The sequence below is a fragment of the Miscanthus floridulus genome, chromosome 18 (genome assembly GCF_019320115.1).
Source record: "Miscanthus floridulus cultivar M001 chromosome 18, ASM1932011v1, whole genome shotgun sequence".
In the NCBI taxonomy this organism is placed as follows: domain Eukaryota; kingdom Viridiplantae; phylum Streptophyta; class Magnoliopsida; order Poales; family Poaceae; genus Miscanthus; species Miscanthus floridulus.
The window spans coordinates 112,806,367-112,829,661 of record NC_089597.1 but is presented as its reverse complement, the minus strand read 5'-3'; the positions used below and the strand labels follow the sequence as shown (position 1 = coordinate 112,829,661).

At 44.2% G+C, this 23,295-nt stretch overlaps 1 protein-coding gene and 2 pseudogenes across 1 annotated transcript; 1 reads left to right on the top strand and 2 right to left on the bottom strand.

Annotated features, from left to right (window-relative positions):
- The window catches only part of LOC136521943 (polyubiquitin-like), a 256,415-nt pseudogene that overhangs the window by 148,349 nt on the left and 84,771 nt on the right, over nt 1-23,295 (bottom strand).
- LOC136521143 (protein MAIN-LIKE 1-like) lies at nt 1,323-2,638 on the bottom strand (annotated as a pseudogene).
- On the top strand, nt 6,986-14,362 carry LOC136521935 (protein PUTATIVE RECOMBINATION INITIATION DEFECT 1). Its single transcript, XM_066515721.1, has 9 exons — nt 6,986-7,435; nt 8,750-8,856; nt 8,938-9,122; nt 9,706-10,008; nt 10,115-11,084; nt 11,169-11,862; nt 12,370-12,650; nt 12,815-13,484; nt 13,665-14,362. Exons 1-9 carry the CDS (start codon nt 6,986-6,988, stop codon nt 13,926-13,928), a joined length of 3,924 nt encoding a protein of 1,307 aa, XP_066371818.1. The 3' UTR covers nt 13,929-14,362.

Sequence of the window (23,295 nt, the reverse complement as noted above, 5' to 3'; positions counted from 1 at the left end):
CGTTATGAGGACAATCACATTTTCATTTCAGAAATAAAGTATAGCTTATCTTAAATAAATATCATGGTGGATACGCCGAGCTTGGGGTTCACCAAAAAACAGAATACATAGAATTTCACATAACAAATGACCACACCGACATACACATTCATTCAACATCCATACATACATAAGGTCAAACACATTCAACATCCAACATAGTCCAACACATTCAACATCCAACATAGTCCATACATATGCTTCATCAATCAACCAACATAGTCCAAACATAGTACAAGGTCCATACATAGTGCATTACATAAAGTCCAATGCATACATAGTCCATGCACAAAATATAGCATATGAAGTCTTTGGATCTTTTATCGCTCCTTGTACCTTAACGTGGATGGCGAGCATAACGCTTTCCCCTCCCAAATGGATAGGTACCTGGAGTGTACCTGTCCACTGGTCTGAGCGTCCTCTGTGGATGTCCAGAACCAGAGGGGCCTTGAGTTTCTTGGGTGCATCTCCAAGCTGGGACATGTCAATCTCATCATACTCATGATCATAGTACTCTCCCTGTCCTTCATCATCTTCATCATCATAATGACCATGTCCTTGACCACCCTCTGCACTAGTTGCTGCACCATGTGAAGAAGAAGTCCTGCCACCATGTGCACCATGTGAAGATGAAGTCCCTCCAACATGTGCAGTAGAAGGTCTAGCACTAAGCTGTTGTGGGACTACCACATCCGGGGAACGTCTACATCTAAGGCGTGCAGCTACCTTTCGGAGGCGATGCATGGCACGCTGCATTTTGAAAGCACTATTAGTAAGTGGGGTTGGTCGCAAAACTATATAAAGATGTAACATCAACTGAATGAGAGGAGACTACCTGAATGTGCTGTCGTAACATGGAGGCCTCATCAGGATCGCCCACAGGAATCATCAATGCCCTTCCTTGCTCGGCCACTGTCCTCATTATCTCCATGCTCTATGCAACAAAAACAAGAATTTAAGTCTCCATCACAGTAAAGACCTCAGAGATGGAAATAGTTGTATCACTTATAGCTCTGGCTAACGCAGGGGCGATCTCAACTTGCCTGCCTTCTCGGGTAGCTTGGTCATATGGGTTGTTGCCCTCATCCTCGCTCGCAATGTTAGCAATGTCTTGCTCCGTCCAAACGGGCCTCAATTGAAGCCTTGTTCGTTGACCAAACCAAACAAGGTAATCATCGAATGCCTTGTCACGATGGATGGCGTGGATGCCTATGTTGTTCTGCTCCATCAACATCCACTCATCAATGTAGCGCTGATGCTCCAACTGCCAGTTGGTGATCTTCTTATTTTTTTGTCTGCTGAACCTGCAAATTTTACACCATAGCGGTAATATGAAGGCCTACTCAATGATTCATTCATGTGAAATGAACAAAATAATGCATGTTACGTACTTGTGGAGCTGTCAACCGATGGAGAAATCATCGGGCGGAGAAGGCTGCAGCCTACCAAACTGTCGTGCTACATGGTGAGGGAGATGGTACTCCACTGCATAGAAACAAATAAGGGGGGTCCTCATCGTCCAAACGTCCTCGTCTGCCATGCACAAGGAGCTCAAGTTGAGATCCGTGACTTACCTTCGCCGATATGGGCGCCATTGAACCTATACACAACGTCATCGTCAACTAGTCGACGCTCAATTTGTACACATATCCTCGATTAGGCCAAAAGGGTGGGAAACTTACATGTTGTGGCAAAAGGGTGTCTAGCTCGTTGGTGAAGCTGATGTACGCGTGGCGTGACACGTGGTAAGTTCCGTGGGCTCGCTCGTAGAGGTGTGCCATGGTAGGGGCGCCAACTGTGTCTCCTTGAGGAAACCAAGGTTGTGGGGGATCAAGCTGATGCGGTCTCCCAACTGGAAGCCTCTCCCACATCCAAATCTGCAAAAAAGAGTGAAAACTTGAATGTTAATCACTTTTGTTAAGAAAAAACATTGAATTGTAGTGGAAACTTGTACAACTTTGCTTTATTACCTGCAACAGTGTGATGCACCCTGACATTATAGCGTGTGCGCCTCTAGGACGGCGGCAAGCCTCACAAAGCTGACGGTATAGTTGGCAAGTATAGCCGAGCCCCAACTCCTATTGCCGGCATCCTCCCAGTTCAAAAGGCACGGGATGTACATCCAGGATGCCGTGTCTCTAGTGCCGTCAGGGAAGAGAACCGTACCAAACATGTGCAGGACGTAGGCCCGACAGTAGTATGTCACGGTCTCGGCGTCTATGTTGGGTGGGCACTCCCGAAACTGCTGACGAAGCCACCTCAGGGACACCCCACTACTGCGCCATTTCTTGCCAGCCTCAACTGCCGCTAGGGGCCGTCCCAAGAAGTGCACAACCCGCTGCTGCCATCCTTCAGACTCTGTGTCTCCTATCACTAGGAATCCTCGGATTTTGACTCCAAGGATCATGGCAACGTCCTTGAGAGTGACCGTCATCTCCCCGCATGGTAGGTGAAAGTTGTGTGTCTCCAGACGCCACCGATCTATCAACGCCGTCAGCGCCGCTAGGTTGAAAGGTGGCGTGCCTCGATGACAAACATGAGCAACGGTAGCAAGGTTCGCCAGCTTCAGGAGGGACGTGTACCTCTCGTCGTAGACCATGGTCGTAGAGGCCTCATGTGTTATTGGCCTCAGCACATTCAAAACCTACAAAAAAAGACAAGCATGAAAAAGTATTAGTTCATGTCACTTTATAAAGAGCATGGACTATAGAGCAAAAGATGAACAATGCACTGTTTCATACGAATTGTTGAATATACCTCTCTGTTCTCGATCCTCCAAGCCCAGTGGTGCTCATCGAACCTTGGATCAAGAAGGGGAACCGATCCATCCTGCAACATAAGCAATGCCAAAGCATTAGTATAAGTTAAAGCATGTGTATGTGGTACAAAGTAACATAAAAATAAAAAAAAGTAAACCAATGTACTATTACACAAAGCAATTCAAGTAGCTAGCTTGGTGGATACCTATTGTCTAAGTAGTTCAGGACATTTTCTCTTATTGTGGCCTGGCTTATGGCAACCAGAGCAACGGCTCTTTTGGGTGTCCTCTACAAAATGTCTCCCAACCTTACTCGTGGTTGATCTACCTTTCGTGGCTCGGTCCATGTCTATCCTGAACCGCTTCCGCCGCCTAGGTCCTCTACTCTTCCAGAGTAAACCAAGATCAGCCACATACTTGGGGCCATCATAAGTAGGCCATTGACTCTCGTCAAGAAATGGCTCGAACTGAGGATTCCAGGTGCTCATTAGGTTCCTCAAAGAGAACTCCGTGGCCATACGGGGAGGGACCTCAGCGTCAACATGTCTAAGGCGACAGGCTATAATCATGTGGGAGCAAGGTCTATGGTATATGATCGGTTTTCCACACATACACTTGTTCTCATTGATCACTACTTTATGTTTTCGAGCACCCCGGTCTTCACCACCAATGTTAGTTCCACCACCCTCTAGAATCTCATATCCATGGTTGATCGGATCAAAACATGAACCCTTCTGTCGTTTAGACTTTTTCTTTAAGAAAGCTAGTTCCTGAGATGCTAAAAGTGGCCAAGCTTTGCCTGCTGTCCATAGAGACCTCGCATGCTTTTTCCTCGAAACGAACCAAGAATTCAACTTGTAGAAGGTGAATGAGGCAATAGCAGTCACAGGCTAACCATGACAACCTCTTAGAAGGCTGTTGAACATCTCTGCCATATTACTAGTCATGAAGCCCCATCTCCAACCACCGGTGTCATATGCAAGTGACCACTTATCCTTCGACGCCATCAACTCGCTCAAGAATTACCTGCCATCAACATTTGTGGCTAACTTCAGGGCATCTAACTTGTCTTTGAATAATTGAACCTCTTACTGCCTGCAAACCTCCTCAAATAATTTGAAGTTGTCCTTTGTGTGATCACACCTTATAAGATTCTGAGCAAGGTGTCTGGTGCACCACCGGTGATGTATTTGGCCGTAACCAGGAATCTCTTGTTCTACGGCATTCAGAATGCCAGCATGCCTATCGGATATCACACAAACATCACGTCCTAGACCAATTACCATTTGTCTTACTAGCCTAAGAAACTAACACCAACTATCCGTGTCCTCCTTCTGAACAATCGCAAAGGCCAATGGCACAAGCTGGTCTTCTGCATCTGTTCCAATACAAATAAGCATTGTGCCTTCAAATTTCCCTATAAGAAAGGTCCCGTCAATTGAGACGACGGGCCTGCAATGCTTGAATGCTTCGATGCTCTGCCCGAACGCCCAAAATGCCCTTCCAAATACCTGGCTACCATTCCTTGTTTCACCCTCCTTAGGTAAATACTCAAAGTGCATCCCAGGATTTACAGCCCTTATTGCGTTCAACATTACAGGGAGGCGCTCATAAGCTTCTTCCTAATTTCTAAATATTATTTTCAGTGCACGCTGCTTTGCCCTCCATGCTTTCCCATACTTGACATAGTAATTGTACCGTTGGAAGATGATCTCAACCAATGCAGACACCGTAATGGTTGGCATATGCTTCACCACGGGGCATAACTGCCTTGCAATGAACCTAGAATTGAGCTGCAGATGGTTCTCTTCTGCCTCAGCAGTGGCACAAACATGTGGTTGCTTCACTGAGGTAATCTTCCATTTGTCTGCCTTCGTCTTCCTAGCACATACTCTCCAACCACACTGTTGTTCTTCACAAGCAACAGTATACCTCTTCTCCTTGAATGAATTGATGACCCTAAAAGGTCGGTTGTGTACAATGGAGTACTCTTGCAACCATGATTTCAACTCATCTATGGTAGCAAACAATATGCCCTTCCATATGATGAGGCAACCGCTAACATCAGGCATAGTTGTATCACTTGGCCCACTATCAGCTACTGCCCTATGACCATGGCTAAGGTCCTCGAAATCACCAACTAATGGATCTCTCCAAGACAAGACCCTAGACAATATCTCTATTTCCCTAAAATTGAGACGACCAACAGGGCGATCGTCATCAGAGTCTTCGGCTATCTCCTCTACGAAGGATTCATCATCTCCAGCTATCTCCATGTCAAAACGGTTTGTAGCCCTAGCATCACTAAAGTCTTCTTCACCGCTAAGATCATCTTCGTCGCTAAGCTCATCCTCAATAGAAAAGTCTCCGCTAGCGTCGTCCAAACCTTCTTCTGCATCACCAATTACATAATCATCATCCTCTTCATCACTATCATGATTGCCCTCACCATCGGCAACCAGATTCTCTTCCTCATCTCCACCATAGCCTAGTTGTGTGACAAGTATTTCTTCTTTAGGCAAAGGACCATAACCTATGTGAGCGGGGGAAGATGGCCATGCTTCGAAGTTATCATTTCCTAAGCCGGACTCCTTACTTAATACTAAATCCAAAGATCGCACTTCTAAGGCCAATACAACTGCCTTGTAATCATTCCATTCAGTCTCGCTTGTAATTTTGAGCAACCGCTTGATCCGAGGACCCTTCGATGACCCAACATCTATGACACCTTCAAACTGAACATGTATGTCTCCTTCATTCCAGCCTAACATAACCTTCACTCGCTCCACTAACTGGGTCAAAGATGGTGTTTCAGAAAAAATCAACAACTCCTCACACATGTCCAGAAATTCCAAACTATCATCTCTTGTCCTAACAATACGGCCTCTATGATGCAACCTCACTAATTTATCCATCTACAGCCATCACACAACAAGTAGTGTCACATATGAATATATCATGCGAGTTTTAATCCAATAAGTAGAAACTAAAATATATCATTTCATCTTTTTCAACTCCAACAACATAATTATTTCTAGTCATAAAAAATTGAAATGTAATGGCCAATAAATAAATAAAATACATATTAACCCTAATGACCAATAAATAACTAACCCTAATGACACCTACAATAAACAAAGAACCCTAATGACCAAAATAACTAGAAACCAAACTAACCTAACATGTTCAGCACATAAAACAGTTAAACAACAATGCACTCAATCATCCTAAGTCATACATTTTGCAAATGCAAACACAAATATACCAAAACACCATACAACCATGATTCCACATGATTAGGGACAATGTAAGCACATCTACGTGGATAGATTGGAGGAGGAGAGAGACCATTACCTCGAGAAAGCTTCGGGAGCCGAGATCGTGGCACCTAGGGTCGATTTTGGAGCCTAGGGTTTGGTGGCAGCGCGGGGGAGAAAAAAAAGAGAGGAGGCCGACGGTTTCAGAATGGAGGGAGGAAGAAGAAGGGGGCCTCTGCGCGGCCTCAAGGGATCAGACCTCGGTGTTGAGTCGTGCCGCGCCGAGGTCTGGAGGCTCGGCGTTAAGTGATTCCACGCCGAGCTACTAGGCCACCGTGCGTTGTTGGGCCGCTTGGGGCGCGCTCCGGATGGTGCCAATAGCTCGGCGCGCCGTCCAGCCGTGCCGAGGGTGGGCCCTTGGCGTTGGCTGCCACGACGCCGACGTCTGGGACCCCACGCGCCATCGTGTCGCCGACGACCCCGGTCGTCCGTGACGTGGCAATACCTCGGCGTCGTGTCACTCGACGCCGAGCCTCATATCTCGGCGTCATGTGCTAAGACGCCTAAAAATGGTCTATTTTCAGAAAATGTTTTGGCGTAGGTATTTTTCTAAAAATTATTTTCAAAAGAGACCAAAATACAAAAATTTCACCGTTTAAGTCCAGCATTACCGATTTACTAGAGAGTGACCACCTTTGGTGTTTTCATCATTTTTTCCAAACGAAGAAAGCACCGCGTCTTTCTCTCACCTTTCTCTTTCATCCATGTCACAAAAATCCTACGTGATATTATATGCATTTTGAAAAAGCTGACATAAGGCAATGAAAAACAGCTAACACAATTTACAGCATTTCGTAAAACCCTCGAAATCAACGTGTAAAATAAAAACCTCCGGTACCGCAATATTCCATTTCCCCTCCCTCCCCTCCCCATGGAATCCGACGGCGACACGTCGCCACCTCGCTCGCCTACGCCGGCGCCACTGCGTGCCTGCGGCGCGGGCCACCCGGCATCGCACTCGCTGCCGACCTCGGCGGGCGGCCGTGTCTGCCTCTCCTGTGCCGCGGCGCTCCTCTCCTCCGCGGGCGCCGCTTCCACGCCATCCCACCAAGTCGCGCACGCGCTCGCCAACCTCTCCCTGGCGCTCGCTGACCCCGCATTCCTCAGGCCGCTCCGCGCCGCGCACCCACGCCTCCTCGCGGCGCCGCTCGCCGAGGCGCTCGAGGGCGCCGCCGACCGCCGCGATGCCGCTCTCGCCGCGCAGGCGTGCGACGTCGCGGCCGACCTCGCCGCCGTCGTGGGCGCCCCGGCTGATTCAGAGCTCGTCGCCCGCCTCGCCCGCGTCCTCTCCTCCGGCTCACTCGTCAAGCACCTCCATACGGTAAGTGCGCGGCCCGGGTCACTCACAATTTCGTGCTATGCTGTTTGTCTCATTTATGCTGAGTAGGTTGGCTACGAATTATATGTAGTGGAGAGGACCAGTGGATGACTACTTGACTAGTCTCACTGGATCCGTTGAATAAGGTGAACAATAATTCGAGCTAGTAGATGTATATAGCCAACTGGAGTCTGACATCGAAATGCTGCATTCCTTTTTTAGATAATAGAAATAAATCCGGTGTCATCTCTTGTCTCCAAGAGAATCAGATCACTTATTACAAAATTGTGTAACCACACAAATTTCCCACTCAAAACTCAATTCTAACATTATAAGGTCATCTAAAAATAAGAAATAAAAATTGCCGTTGCCTCTAGCATTGGATAGACTTGGATAATGCGCTGCTTATTGGCTTCATCCTGCTGTAATTGTGCCCATTGCTGTAGCCAGTGTGTTCCTCTGAATATATATAACCTACAAAAAAGTATTGCCAAATGCTGCATTCCTACATTAAGGCCCCATTTGGAACATGTTTCCTTTTTCTGATTCCTGTGTTTTTCTGTAAAATTGAACTAATTCATGTTCAATTCATGCTATACAAATGGGTCCTAACAAGAGGGACCCGGTTCTAACAAGTGCTTACCTGCATATGGATACACATGATGGTATTTCAGGGTTGCTCATAATAGGTTGACTGCATTTTACCTTCCACTGCCTTTTCTTATTTCTTTTATGGCCTTGGACATCTTTTCAGCTCAACACAATGGAAATGTACACATTCACATGTATACACCAAATTAAGAAATATGATCGAATGATTTTGTATCTAATTTTAGAATCGTCTAAGTCTTAGTCTGGACTGTAAAAGTTGCAACTAAATATAGAATAATACCTTATTTGGTTATACAACTAAATATACTAGCAGTAGTTGTATCCTTGACACACCAGTACACCATTTGAAGTAAACATAGTACTGGTGGCAGGATATGCAGTGCAGCATCATTCTAATTGATTAGTGTCACTCCTGGAGATGTGTTCAAAGGTTGCCCTAGATGTAAGACCTACAATTAGGTTTCAGTGTATGGTTGGAGGGTGATCTGCTTCCTTTGCCTGTTATTGTAAATTTGTAATTCTGGTGAACTACCCCATTTTGTCCAAAGTGGCCTGCAGTGCTTTTATCTCATCACTCATCAGTCGTTGCTTGAGTGAGATAGACTGCATCCATTAAAGATGTGAGGCACAATGGTTCTTCTCTTATAACTTCTATTGAATTGATTTACCTTCTTATGTCTGTATCTTTCTTTTATGTCAGTGCAGCTACATTGTTTGGGGCTTTTGCTAAACTCTACCAAAGATGCTGCAGCATATATAGGGGACAAATGTTCTCTTTTCTTAAACCTTGTTAATGATCTCCGACTTCCAAGGTGAAGACAACTGAATTCTGATGATTATTTCTTGCCTTTCAAACACCTTATCTGGCAGCATCTTTAACTTTCTCTATACAGCGATGAAATTCGTGGAGAGATACTCTTTGTTCTATACAAACTCGCTATACTAAATGCCACCCCATGGGACAATATATGTGAAATTGAAGATTTGGACCTTCTGGCAATTGGTAGAAGCTTGCTTCAGCTCTCTCTTGAAGTCCTACTCAAAACTCAAAATGATGCTGTTCGCTTGAACTGTGTTGGTTGGTATTTCTTCTTTTTGTACTACCTAAATAATAGTGCTTTAAGAATACTTCATTTTGTTGAAGATACTGATGTTTGAACTTTCATGTAATCTAACAAACAATTCTGGCCATTAATTTTTTTCACAATTTGTACATAAGTTTACAGTTCTTTGTGACTAATTAATCTGCTCTTAATGTAAACACTCTAGATATATAAGCCACAGTTAAAGAAGTTATATGGCTATGGCTAGCTTCATATAGTTTGAGAAACTTGAGAGTGGTTTCAAAAGACAACCTGACATCAATTGATGAATGCATCATTTCTGATGTTATACAAGAAGCACGATGAGAACAATGAACTTCTGGATCCAGCTTTAATACTTCAGTGTTACTTTAGTTTAAGAGTTGGCTAAGGAGGAAAAAATATTCACAATGTTGACTGAGTACCTTCGAATTGTTTGCGGTTATAAAATTTATCTCCAAATCATTTGCACTAATAAATTTTGGATTTGGTTTTTAAACAACTCATCAATGTTGAAAATTTCCACAATAGGTCATTCTTCACTTGTTAGTGATGTTCCTTTTTTTTGTGCTACTGCAGCATTGCTCCTTACTTTAGCAAAGAAGGAGCCCTTTGACCATTTGCTGATTAGCATCCAGAGTTCTAACAACTGCATAGAAGCAGAGTCCATGCAGACAGATTATATGTCCCTAAATGCTTCTCTTGTTCTATTTGCTGAGGCTGTCAAAGGATCTCTGCTATCTACTAACCTAGAAGTTCAGACAGGAACATTGGATTTGATCTTTCATTTCCTGTCATCTGATGCAAATATTTGTGCTCTACTTCAAACTTTGATCGATGAAAATGTTGCCGATTACATATTTGAGGTTCTCAGGTTATCAGGTAAGAAGTTTACCTTTTTGTAGTCATGAACTTCTTTCTGAAAGCTTTTATGCATTATTATGATCAAGAAGGCTTACGAAGTTGCACTCCTGTTATACATCTTCAGGAAATAATGATCTACTTGTCATTTCCTCTATTCGAGTACTATTACTTTTTGCGAGATTGGAGGAAAAATTCAAAGAAAAGCTTGCCATTGGATTTTCCACTCTTCTTCCTGTTCTTCACTATGTTGCAGAGATACCATTTCACCCAGTCCAGTCCCATGTTTTACGACTTGTTTGGATTTGCATGGTCAATTGTTCCGGTATCCTCTCACTGCCCCAAGAAGAACAGATAGCTTGTACTTTGACTGCAATCTTGAGAAGAAATGGCAATGGTGAACTTGACATGAGTTCTGAAACTTTTATTCTGGTTTGCTCAATATTAATAGAGATTCTGAAGTCACCTCATGCTCATGATATTGAGAAACTACCATCATTTATTGAAGAAGCATCAAAATATGCGATATCTTCAACATTGTCACATGAGTGTGATTCTATGATCCTCATTCCTCATTCTCTTCTTCTTCTGAAAGAAGCACTTATATTCTGCCTTGAAGGGAGCAAATACAGTATTGCTAGCACGAAGGATCTTGAGGATAGCATCATGGGAACTTGTGGAACGATTTTACTGCAGTGGCTTCAAAGTGCTGTGGTTGACAGTAATGATGAAGAAACATTGGCAGAGATCCTTCAGATTTTCCAAATTATTTTGTCAAGGGCATCTGACAAAAAGCCGTTAAAGTTTGCTGAATTGCTAGCATCATCGTCATGGTTTAGCTTGTCATTTGGATTCATGGGCTTATTTCCTACTGATCATGTAAAATCAGTAGTATATTTGGTCACTAGTTCGATTGTTGACAGGGTTTTGGGATGTAATTATGGGGAAACAATTCGAGATGCACACATTTATCTGCCATCAGACCCTACAGAAATGATGTATTTACTTGGGCAATGTAGCACAGAAGACTTCAACTTGGCATCATGCCAATGTGCTATTCTTTCTATATTGTATGCCTGTTCATTCTACAATGAAAGGTACTCATCTGCTGCTGCTTTTAATTCACCATTTACACCTTATCAGAGAAACATGTTAATATGGCAATTGTTTTAACTATTCAGGCTCTGTGCTAGCAACCAAATTCTGGCTTCTGTTGAGCAATACATCCTCCTCAATGGTGGGAACTTCCCATATGAAATTAATGGTTCCATTATGCTTACGCTTCTGGTCCATCTTTATGCCTTTGTCAGAGGCATTTCCTATAGCTGCAGCATTCCACATAGTCCAGAAGCTGAGAATACACTATTCCACTTAATCATACATAAGGACTGGGATTTGCTTGTGATCCGAGTCCATTCGGTAGCAATAAAATGGCTCTTTCAGAAGCAAGAAATTATGGAACCACTCGCCTTCCAGATGCTAAAGTTTTGTAAAACTTTCTGTGAAGATGAAACTGTCATGCTCTCAAACAGCAGTCAATTGGTGGACATACAAATGATTTCCAAGCTTGTACTTTCTGGAGAAACCACCATCTTGTCTTTGCTGGTGTCCTTGCTAGACCAGATGGTAAAGGAGGGTACAGAAGATGAGGTATTTTCAGTGGTCAGTGTTATCGCTGAAATACTCATGATCTCTCCGCGTTCTTCTGATCAGTTTATATCATGTGGTATTGTCGGTTCATTCCATGGCATATATTGCTTACCATACTCTTCAAGGAGCAGAACAGTTTGTTCCTATTTGATCTTTAACATCTTACGTTCAGCAAGTGCATCAACATTTGACCAGGAAGATGAATGGCTTCCTCTTGCTCTAAAGGTACTCTTATTCTGTCTATTTGAGTTGAACCTTGTAAATTACATTCAAGTAATATTATTATTCGCTGGCTGTTAATAGCTTCATGGGATGTTATTTGGCTAAACTCGTGGATATAGCAAAGTAGGTTGGTGTCTGGGTGTCGATCGCTTGTTTCAGTTCTAACAGGCGTGCATGTAATCACAGAGCATTAGAGTGGTGTGTTTATTGTGTATGGGTGTTTCAGTGTTTGTGCTTGTCACTTCGTGTTGTCCCATTTTCTTCTTAATATAATGATATGCAGCTCTCCTGCGTTTCGAGAGAAAAAAAATCCAGTGCAGTACAGGTAGTGTTTTAAATATTGCCTTTGTTTGGATTACTTGGTAGGGATCCCACATCATTAATGCTTAGTTGTCTGTTTAGGCCAGTGCAGATTTCCAAAAAGAATGCATTGCTAGCTAGTATTTCAATTTGTATCATTACTGATTAGATTTATAATTTTTATGATTCAGAAATTGCTTTTGTTTGCAGTTATTGGAATTTATCAGTTCGGGTATTGATTATACATCTAGTGACCAAGAACACAAGATAGTAGTTGGGATACTATGCCTTGTTTTGCATCATTCATCAAGCGAATTTCTTATTGAGCCTGCAAAAGCCATAATCTTGAACAGTTCTTTGGTTTCTTTAACGGATGTCATAGTAAACAAAGCTTGTGTTAAAGGCCCATCATTATTTCAACACAATCAGGAGACAACCTTTGGAGAATTCCTGATTCTTGTACTTCTATTGGTGTTCTTCTCTCTAAGAAGGTATGAAGCTGTTGCTTGCATGCTTCATTTTATTTGCTTGGGTCTGCACTAATTGTGGTCTGCATTTTCACTTTCCAGTTTCCATAACACTCTATAGGTACTAATTGTAGCCTGCGTTTTCAGTTTCATATTCTAGCGGCACTAATTGTATTCTTCGTTTTCAGTTTGCATACCATTCTAGAGTCAAATATTGACTGGCAGGACTTCCTTCAGCATTCAGATGATGTCCAGTCCTTTTCTGTTCTCGGCATTCCATGCCATGATTTATGCCGTCTTATGAACTTCGGTTCACCTTCTATTAAACTTATTGCTTCACAATGCCTGTTGGAGTTGCTCACGCGAATTTCAGATCAAAGGTCATGTATTAATGCTGAGTTAAGATGCTCTATGGGATATTTGAAGTCCATTATTGCAGTGACAGAGGGTTTGGTGTTCAGTGAAGACAGTAAAGTTGCTGGAAATTGCAGTGCCTGTCTCTCTGTGATTTTAGGATGGGAGAAATTTGGAAGCCAAGAGAAGGTGGCAGTCAGAGAATCTAAATGGTTGAGGCTAATAATGGAGGAATTTGTTGTGGCCTTGACTGCTCCTGGTTTGACGTCTAAATCTTTCACCAGTCAGCAGAAGTTTGCTGCGAATATAGCTGTTTCGTTGCTCAGGCTGAGCCAAGTGCCAGATTGGCTGACATCGTTGTTTGATGGGCATCTGATATCTGGCATCGTGGCTAATCTTTCTGCTAGGAATGTTACTGCAGAAAACGTCAATCTCTTCAGTGAGCTCATGGCTAGGAAGTATCTCAGTCAAGAGCACATTGTTGATCTACATAACTTGTTCCAGGTTTGTGCAAATATCTTTGTAGCTCTACAAAGTATAGAACATGGCATTGTAAAGCCATACTTACTCGTACAAATAGTTTTGCAGGATCAAGTTCATGTGTTAGTTCACCTTTTGAATTCCCCTGCCGTGGTGTATCTGATTTTGCTTAATATTCATACATATCATTATATTCATGTGCAGGTGTGCAGAAGACAGGTCTACGAGGGAAGCTCCAAAGCACCATTGCCAGAGCAAAGGGTTGAAAAAGTCGCGAGAAGCACCAACGACGTTCTCGCATCGCTCTTTGCCCTGATGCTGAACCAGTGCTCAGACTCTGGCACGGTTCAAGCGGAGCAGCAGAGACTACTGCGTGCGATTGACCTGTTCTTCCAGGAGTCTAGCAGGAGAGAGCAGCAATATTATGTTAGTGCTACAGCTCCTTCCCCACCACAACGCCAACACTAAGGATGAAAACGGACGGAATCGAACGGAGAACTCATCAACCGTTTTCTACTTTTACATTTGAATACGAAAACGAAAACGAAAGCGGGCAAACCGAACACGAAAACGAACACGAACTTACGGAATATCGAGAATTTCGAAAACGAAACAATTCGAGCGGAATTATATCGAACACGGTCGGTATACGAAAACTCAATACGGAATACCGACCCGTAGACCAAGTGCATGACTAAGTGCATACATGATCAAGTTCAAGTGCATATAATAATTAACAAGTGCATATTATAGAAACATGAACTCGAACTGAGTCAGAATAATTTTATTAATCTTTTTAGAATAGATGTAGTATTTTATTTTAAAGATTTATTTAGATTTTTCTTTTGAGTAACAAAGATTTATTCGGCTGATGCAAAAACTATCAAATGATTGACTTTGCAGGTGGGGGTTAAACCGATGAGCTTGATGGGCTATAGCCCAGGTGGGCTTTCGTGTAGATGCTGCCGGTTTCCTGACATGTAGCACCATCTCATGAGGTGAAGAGAGACGAGGCTGAGCGCCGTCTATAAGAGAGGGCAGCTAGCCACCAGTAGAAAGAACACAGCTGCGTGGTGAACAACCTATAATTGGGCTGTATGACCTGTGCAGTTGGCCAAATTCGGTTTAAACCGAATTTTCAATTCGGAATATTTCAAATTAAAAGTAGAAAAGTAGAAAACGATCGGAAAAATGTCTAAACCGTTTTCTACTTTTACATTTGAAATACGAAACATCTGAAATGCGAAAGCGAAAACGGTAAAGTCGGACAAGAAAATGCGGATTCGATCGGATTAAATATAAAAAAACGATGCGGTTCGGTTCGGGATATTTCCGTTCCGTTTTCATCCTTAGCCAACACACAACAATGCCTGGGGATTCTGGACCAAGACAGGGCAGCCGGGCCCGTCGCCCAACCGTGGAGACATCCGGCCCAGAATGGATCCGGATTCGGCCCGAGTGACGCCTGCGCGCGTGACCGATGCCGTGCCCAGGTTGCCGGCTTGTATTCGGGTATACGGAGTCCCCGAGCTGTAAGAACAATCGTCCTGTTAATCATTCCTCCGAACTATCCTACTCGATCTTGTGCTTTGATGCGAATTCCTAGCTACTATTCCTTACACCTTCTCAAGGATGGATGATATGGGAGGACGCGCAAAACCTGCATTCCAAAATAAAATGTGAACAGCCTCCTGAACGGTTTGGAAGAAATGCAACTCGGTGCAGGTAACAGCACGAAAAGGCACGCCACTCGCCAGGGCTAATCGTAGGTGCCTACTCGTAGCTTGCATGCTTAGCTCCGAGTCGTCACGTCCCGTCACGAGCTGCGACGTGCAGCGCGACCCTGCTTGCAATGCAATACGACGTGTACGTCCCATGCAGCCAGTGCTGCCCGCCGGCCATGCTCTTGTGTCAGTAGCTGTGTCGCTGCCCGCCGGCCATTACTCCCCAAGACAGCCGCCGGCCTCGGGAGGCCCTCGCCCTGGCCACGTCGATGGCTTTACTGTTGGCCACCAGATCGCGCATCCGGCGGACGGTCTCGCCGCCGTACGCGGCGCGGCCTCCTCCCTCCGCGACACCGCTCGCTGACCGTGCCGGGCCAGGAAGGGTGCGGTGGGTGGCGTCGTGCGCCGGTCGCCTAGGAGCGGCGGGGTGGTTGGGCGCTGTGTGTTGGCCGTCGCGCTCGGCCGCATCGCCGGCTGACGTGCGGGCCCCCTTATCGTGTGCCCCACATGGCGGCGGAGGAGGGGTGCCCTGTTGCGGTGAGCGCTATAAGCCGCGCCTGCTCTGGCAGGCCGTTGTCGACCGTTGGTTGGTGGAATCGATCGCTGTGGGCCAGGCCGAGGATCTCGAGTTCCGCGACGGAGGGTTTTACTATGGGCCGGAACATGGCGCCAGCGGGGGCGCCCCTACAGACCGTGGTCGTTGTCGATCTACCATTGGTTGAGAGGCGCTACAACGGGGCGTGCTCCTATGGACCGTGGCTGTTGTCGATCTATCATTGGTTGAGAGGTGGACGGGGTCCATTGTGAGAGGGACGTCGCTTCGCCTCGGAGGGCCTCTTTTAATCGCAGTGCTCGCCGACGGGGACTTTCTTCTCCCCTTTCGTTTGGCCGACTTCCGAGGTGCGTATACTGTGTCCCTTCTCGATCCCTTTTGCGGCGTTTTCGTGGGTGGGGGGACGTCGGCGCTAGGCCAGACGCCGTTGCTGCAGGGTGTGAGTGTGATGGTTCCGGCGCCGGTGTGGGAGGCTGGGTACGTTGCTGTGGCGTCTGCCTAGGGGTGGCTAGGCGTTTTGGATGTTCGGTTGGATCTCCGCACCGTAGGTGTTCGATGAAATGCTCGCACCCCACTAGAGCTGGTCGTATGGGTTGATGTTGTGGTCAGGGATGTCGCCGTCGACGTGCGGTGTCGGTCGGTCGACCTAGCCTGGGCACCATTGTTGTGGGGTGCGGATGTGTCGGACGTGTCAGCGATGTGAGGGCCTAGGCGCAGTGGCCGTCGCTGTAGCTAGGTAAGGCGATGTGCCGTCTGGTTGGGGTGGCGGGGTGTAGGTGGGTGTCGAGTGGGATGTTCGCGTCGTAGGGGGGTTTTTAACTTTTTGCCATCCTTACGGATGGCACTCCCTCATTTGCCACATTTGTGCACGCCCCTACACATTTGCCATCGCAAACAGTAACCCTCCTAAGTTTTTGTTATTTTGCTAAGGTGGCACGCTAGATGGGCACGCCAGCGTGGCAGGGAGCCTGGGAGCCCTAACTTGGCATGTGAAATGACCATGCTGCCCTCGCCTCCTTCTTCTATCTCCAGCCGGCCTAGCCTTGAGTCAAACCCAGTCCACTCCGCCTTCTTCCCCACTCCTGGCGACGACGACGGCGGCTGTGGCGGACGCAGCGGTGGCGGCATCGAGTCTCCTTCCCCTTCCTTGGACGCAGGACGACCATACTAGGTATTGCTCGCACTCCCCTAAACCCTATTTCCCTAGTTGCGTCCCCAATCTAGGGTTTCGATTTGATTCGGTTTTGATTTGATTGGTGGTCCATTTGATTGTAGTGATGTTGCGGTAGCCATTGTTGTTGATCGTATGCGTTAAGATGAAGTGGGCTAACTTGCCTCCTTGGTAAGTTCGATGTGCCATAGTGTTTGGTGTAGTTTTTGGGATCCCAACTCCAAAACACTACGGGCTGGAGGAGATGGAAGCGGCGGTGGCTCCCCTTTCGTAGGACTTGGCGGACAGGATAGAAGGCATAGTTCTCCCTTGGAGGGGCTAGTTAGTTAAATAGGCCGGGCGGTCGTTTTTGTAATAAGCGGACAAGTTCCGACCCTTGTGCTTCGTTTAAACAAGCTTGTTATTTCGTTTTGTTTGATCAAATCTGCTCTTTTGTTTCAGTTGAACAAATTTATTCTTTCTCCCTTTTTATGTGTAAGAAGGGGTTAATGCGTACTGACCCTTCCTATTGTTAAGACCATAGAGTTCAAGGTGTGGGCGGAAAACTCTGATCACGCTGGTAAGCAAGAGTGTCGTAGCCGCTAGGGTGTATGTTTCTTGCAGTCCGACCAGCCTTACTCAGTCGTTAGTTTCCGCCAACCTTGTCTCTAGATTTTTAATGTGAAGAAGGGGTCGGGCACGACGACTGTTTCAGAAAGGGTACATATATACCCTTATTAGCCCCTGAGTGAGGCCCGAACCCTTGTCGTTGCCAGGGTCAGGTTTCACTAAAGATCGAGGAGAGGATTTCCAAACTAGTAGGAGAAAATGTCTCTTGTTTTAGAAACGTTATTCTTAGTTTTCGTACATAACCCCTCCCTAGGATCTGAGCCATCGTTCTGCGACCGTGCATTCGGTCTCCTTGCGAGTCCAACTTTCCTCGAGCCCCCTGAAGGGTCGAGATGGTGGACTAGAGGGGGGTGAATAGTCCTTTCTAAAATTAATTGCGTCGGCTAACCGAAACAAGTGCGAAATTAAAACTATCGGTCTAGCCAAGACTACACCCCTCTATCTATGTTCTCTAGCACCTTCCAAATATACTAATTAAGCAACAAAGGTGCCGGGATAGCTACAGCTCACCTAACCAATTCTAGAAGCAAGGTCACACAAACCTATGCCACTAGTACTTCAAGCAATGAGGGATCTCCTACAATTGCTAGTAAGCAAAAACACAAAGCAAACTAAGCTCACTAGCAATGCTCAATAACAAGGCAACCAATGCCAAATTAGAGAGCGCAAATACTTAGCTACACAAACTAAGCAATGTGACTAACAAGGTTACACAAACCAAATTAGCCACGCAAGGGAGCTACTTCTATGCTACACAAGCAAGAAGGTAACTAGTAAGCTACACAAGCTAACTAATTACAAGAGCAACAACACAAGCTTAATGTATATGAAAATAATCGCAAGCTTGTGTAATGGGGATGCAAACCAACGGGAAGAACAAGGTTGACACGATGATTTTTCTCCCGAGGTTCACATGTTTGCCAACACGCTAGTCCCCGTTGTGTCGACCGCTCACTTGATGGTTCGGCGGCTAATTAGCATCACCCGCCAAGCCCGCGCATCGGGCGCCGCTAGAACCTATCCCAAAAGTGAGGGTAGCTCAATGACACGCTCAACTAGAGTTGCTCTTCGCGGCTCCCGTGGGGCGAGCACAATGCCCCTCACAAAGCTCTTCTCCAGAGCACCAAATAAGCTTCTTGCGGGCTTCAACGGAGACCACCACCAAGCCATCTAGGAGGTGGCAACCTCCAAGAGTAACAAGCACCATCGGCTTGCAACTCGATCACCTAGTGCCACTCGATGCAACCTCACGATGCAATCGCACTAGAATCGCTCTCTCACACAATCAGATGATCACTATCAAGCATATGTGAGATGGAGGGCTCCTAAGCACTCATAAGCATGGACACAAAAGTCCCTTGAGGTGCTCAGCGCCAGCCATGGCCGAGGCCACCTTCTATTTATAGCCCCATGGGCTAAACTAGCCGTTACCTCTTCACTGGGCAAAACTCGGGATGATCGAACGCTCCGGTCCGATCGACCGGACACTGGACCTCAGCGTCCGGTCGTGTGATGCACGCCACATGTCCCCACACGTCACCTTAACCGGACGCACACAGCCAGCATCCGATCACTTCCAGCGCTAGCATCCGATCGATGACCGACGCCTACATGCTGTCTGTCACCATTGACCGGACGCTGGAACCCAGCATCCGGTCACTACGTGACCAAAGTCCAGTCCACTCTATGGGACCTTTCTCACCTCTATTTCATCACCGAGTTGATCCATATCAACTCCAACTTCATCTCCTTAGCAAATGTGACAACACCACCAAGTGTACACCACCATGTGTATGTGTGTTAGTATTTTCATAATCATTTTCCAAAGGATTAGCCACTCAACTTGCCACGCCACTCAATCCTAGCAATGATGCAAGGTTAGATCACTCGAGTGGCACTAGATGACCGATATGCAAACAAGTTCGCCCCTCTTGATAGTACGGCCATCTATCCTAAACCTGGTCATAAACTTCTCTACACACCTATGACTGGTGAAATGAAATGCCCTAGGTTATACCTTTGCCTTGCGTATTCCATTCCATCTCCTCTAATGTCGATGCAATACATGCATCAACACGATCAACAATGATATGATCCACCTCATATCATCACATGATCATATTGGTTCATTGATCTTGACTTTACTTGCTTTTCACCGTTGCCATCATCCATCGGCGCCAAGTCTTGCTTAAGCTTCACCGCCACGCGGTCCATCGCTCCAAAGCCTCTGACTTGCCTTTCACGCTTGCAACCGGTCCATCAAGCCAAGTCTTGTCTTGATCTTCTCCACCTTAATCACATGACTCAATGTCATGTCTCATGTGCAATGAGCTCCTTCATCATCACATGTGTGAGCTTTGTAACATCTTCAAGCCATTTTCACCTTCATGGCATATGTTGCTCACACATATGTATCTGTGGAGTAATCACCTGTGTATCTCATATAAACACAATTTGTCCAGCTAGATTGTCGCTCAATTACCAAAACCACACAAGGACCTTTCAATCTCCCCCTTTTTGGTAATTGATGACAACTCTACAAAGATATGGAAATTAAGCTCTTTTGGATTCATGTTGCTTGCCCAAGCAATTTTACCATGTGTAAATGATTTTGGACAAGTACCACAAACCCGAAATGGTAGTATTAGCTCCCCCTACATATGTGCTAGAGTGTTTGTTTTGAAGCTCGCACATATGCATAGATTTAAATTGTGGAAGAGTAATTACTACCAAATGATGCTAAGGTGTATAGAATAAACCTTTGAAGCGTGTACCAATCAGAGTTGCACCTTTAAGTTCATCCTTAGCACCATGGTTAGCTAGATATCACTTGGAAATAAAAGCACTAGATACCTTGTGAGATCAACATTAAAAGCAAGGTACTAGCATTACTTGAAAAACATACCAAGTGTCTAGCTATCATCCTATGCATGCTAGTTATCAAATCATCATTCAAGTTCTACAACTAGCATACACCACACAATCATGCATATTGAATTTGAAAGCTTATGCAATGCAAGCAAGCACATGAATATGCACATATCAAATGCAATCAATCAAAGTTCATGAGCTTGCTCCCCCTACTTATGTGCTTCTCTTGTCCAAGAATTTTGATCCATCTCTTTTCTTCAATGTTGCTCCCTCTTTGTCCATGTCCATGTCCAACCTCTACTTCTTTGAGCTTTTATATCTTATCTCTCCCCCTTGTACAATCTCTATCTCAAAGCTTTCATATCTTTGTACAATCTCTCCCCCTTTGTCATCAATTTCTATAAAAGGTGTGCTTCTCATTGATGCAAAGGTATGCATTTGGGGTAGATGGTTGAGGCTTGAATCTTGCATTTTTTATGGACATCACTTGATTGTTGGAATGACACCACTTGTAGATACCACTTGTAACTTGTACCACTTGTATCTTGTGTAGGGCTTCTAGAGATCAATTTGTGGGACACCTTCCCCTATGTGATAGCATGGGTCATCCATTTGATACACTTGAGTTTTTGTAGGTGAGGGATGCATTCTTCATTTGATGATCACTTAAAGTTAAGGATCACTTGTGGAACCATCGTCTTGCATGATTGATACCATGTGTAGACATGATATCACTTGAAAGAATCTTCTAGTATGGAACCACTTGTTGGATTTATCAATAAAAACCATTTCTTGAATATTTGTTATCTTCATGAGTACCACTTATAGGATATCACTTATGAGTTAATCTAGACATCACTTGTAGATTCTTGATAAAATACTTGAGTCTAGATACCACTTGTAACAAACAAACTAGATATCTATTTGCATTGTTGTCTTGTGCTTATACTCTTATCACTATCATGAGCTTCTATGGTTGACTTGAACTAAATTGATTTGCCTAAGCTTCCAAGTCCGGTTTGAACCAATGACAAGCTTCTTCACACCTCTTGCAAGGGTTGTCTTGCCAATGTTGTACTTGTCACTTGTTAGCAATCCAAATTAGATCAAGTACTTGGGATCACTAGCTCATGAACAAATTCATATACTAACCACTAGATCAAGTAATAATTCAAGCAATAGTGGTAGGTTATGAATTTAAACATTTCATTTATTATGCATGATCCTATGAAGCATGTACTATATGCACTAACCGCATACTAGTAAGGGATGAAATGATCATGCACATTACAATGATACCTTTGCTATGTTGGAGTAGAGGATAGTCACATAGATTTCAATTCATTACTCCAATAGCAATGTGAAGTCCAGTTATAAGCTTGGTGAAGACCAATAGATACTATTTTTGAATTCCATTCTTCACCCATATGAAATGAATACCACTTATGATCAAGTGCACTTTCTTGTTGTGGTTGGCTTACTTCTTCTTTTCATCTTTACTTGCATGAGAGCATCAATTTGAGAATACTACTTGAAATATCATGACTAGCTCTCTTTTGGGTGTTGCTTACTTTTCTTGATCAACCATTTTGATTGCTTCAACTAAGCATCTAAAATGTTCCTCGGATTACCACTTCTATGTTAACCTTCCAAGTACCATACTTGGTTCACCTACACATAGGCGGCAAGCCCCTACACTAGGGAGAAGTGACCTCTCTCCAAGAACCATTCTTGACACTCACTTAAAATAACTTGATTGATTGATCCAAGTGATGGACTTAACTTGATGAGTAACCTTGATTCCTTCTTTAAGTCTATTTATTTCTACTTGTTTAAGTCATTTTCTTTCTACCAAATTATTTCCAATAGTCACTAGAACTTAAACTTCATCTTTATCTTAAGTTTGATCTTGATCTTCCAATTTGAGTACCGAATGTGTGCAAAGTACACTCCACAATCAAATGGCCTTGTACTCTTTTCTTGTCATGCTTATAGATCATCTCAAAATCAAACTTAGGTGCCTCAATTACTTATAAACATGTTTTCAACTTGAGGACCTTTCAATCAATGTGACTCTAGATCAATCCAACATTTGTCACTTTTCTGACAGATTTTGTACCCTTCAAAGGAATATGCATATTTCCCAAAGTACAAATCTAAATACGATGAAATTTGCTGGAGGTGTGCATTAATAAGTTATCTAGCAGCTGTAAAAATTTGAGCTTCATTTGACTTCTAGATTGCTACCAGATTTCAACTCTTCCACCACTGCTACATGCTAAAAACTGTTGCACTATAGCTAACAAGATCCACTCCAAAACTGAAGCATTTCTTATCCAATTCTCATGAAAATTTTACATCATCTTATACCATAAGTCTAGAGCATATACACCAATTTTTATGCCAATCCAATAAGTTTTGATTACTCAAACATGGCTAAGATCACAGCTCACTCAGATTTTCAATATAGGACAGATTTCAATCACTTGAGCTATATTTTATCAAATATGAATCAAACTTGAAACTAACTCGTTTGAATACTTTCACAAGACATAAATCCATTCAATCCACTTACTAAATGTCATCTTATAAACTTATCCAATATAAATCAATTTAAACTTGACTACTAATCAATTATCCATTCAATCATCTCATAGCAAGCAACATTGCATATTTGTCCAATTCAATCAACTCATATGCACCCAAATAAAATGGTCAACAAGAGATATACCTTGGTTAGCTTATGATCATCCATCTTGCAAGCTTCAACTCAATTATTTGCAAACCATCAAATATATCCAATGAATCACCAACAACTTGAATATGATACTTGTAAGTTGATAGCACTTAGACTTCACTCAATTTTTACTTGGCATTGGGTTTGGATATGCACTAGGCTCCATATCT

Bases quoted from the DNA above. Each gene is read 5' to 3' on its own strand.
- LOC136521935 (XM_066515721.1), top strand. From the start codon at position 6,986: ATGGAATCCGACGGCGACACGTCGCCACCTCGCTCGCCTACGCCGGCG. The intron at 10,009-10,114 runs GTAAGAAGTTTA...ATACATCTTCAG, and splicing joins TGAGGTTCTCAGGTTATCAG to GAAATAATGATCTACTTGTC. The intron at 13,485-13,664 runs GTTTGTGCAAAT...ATTCATGTGCAG, and splicing joins ATCTACATAACTTGTTCCAG to GTGTGCAGAAGACAGGTCTA.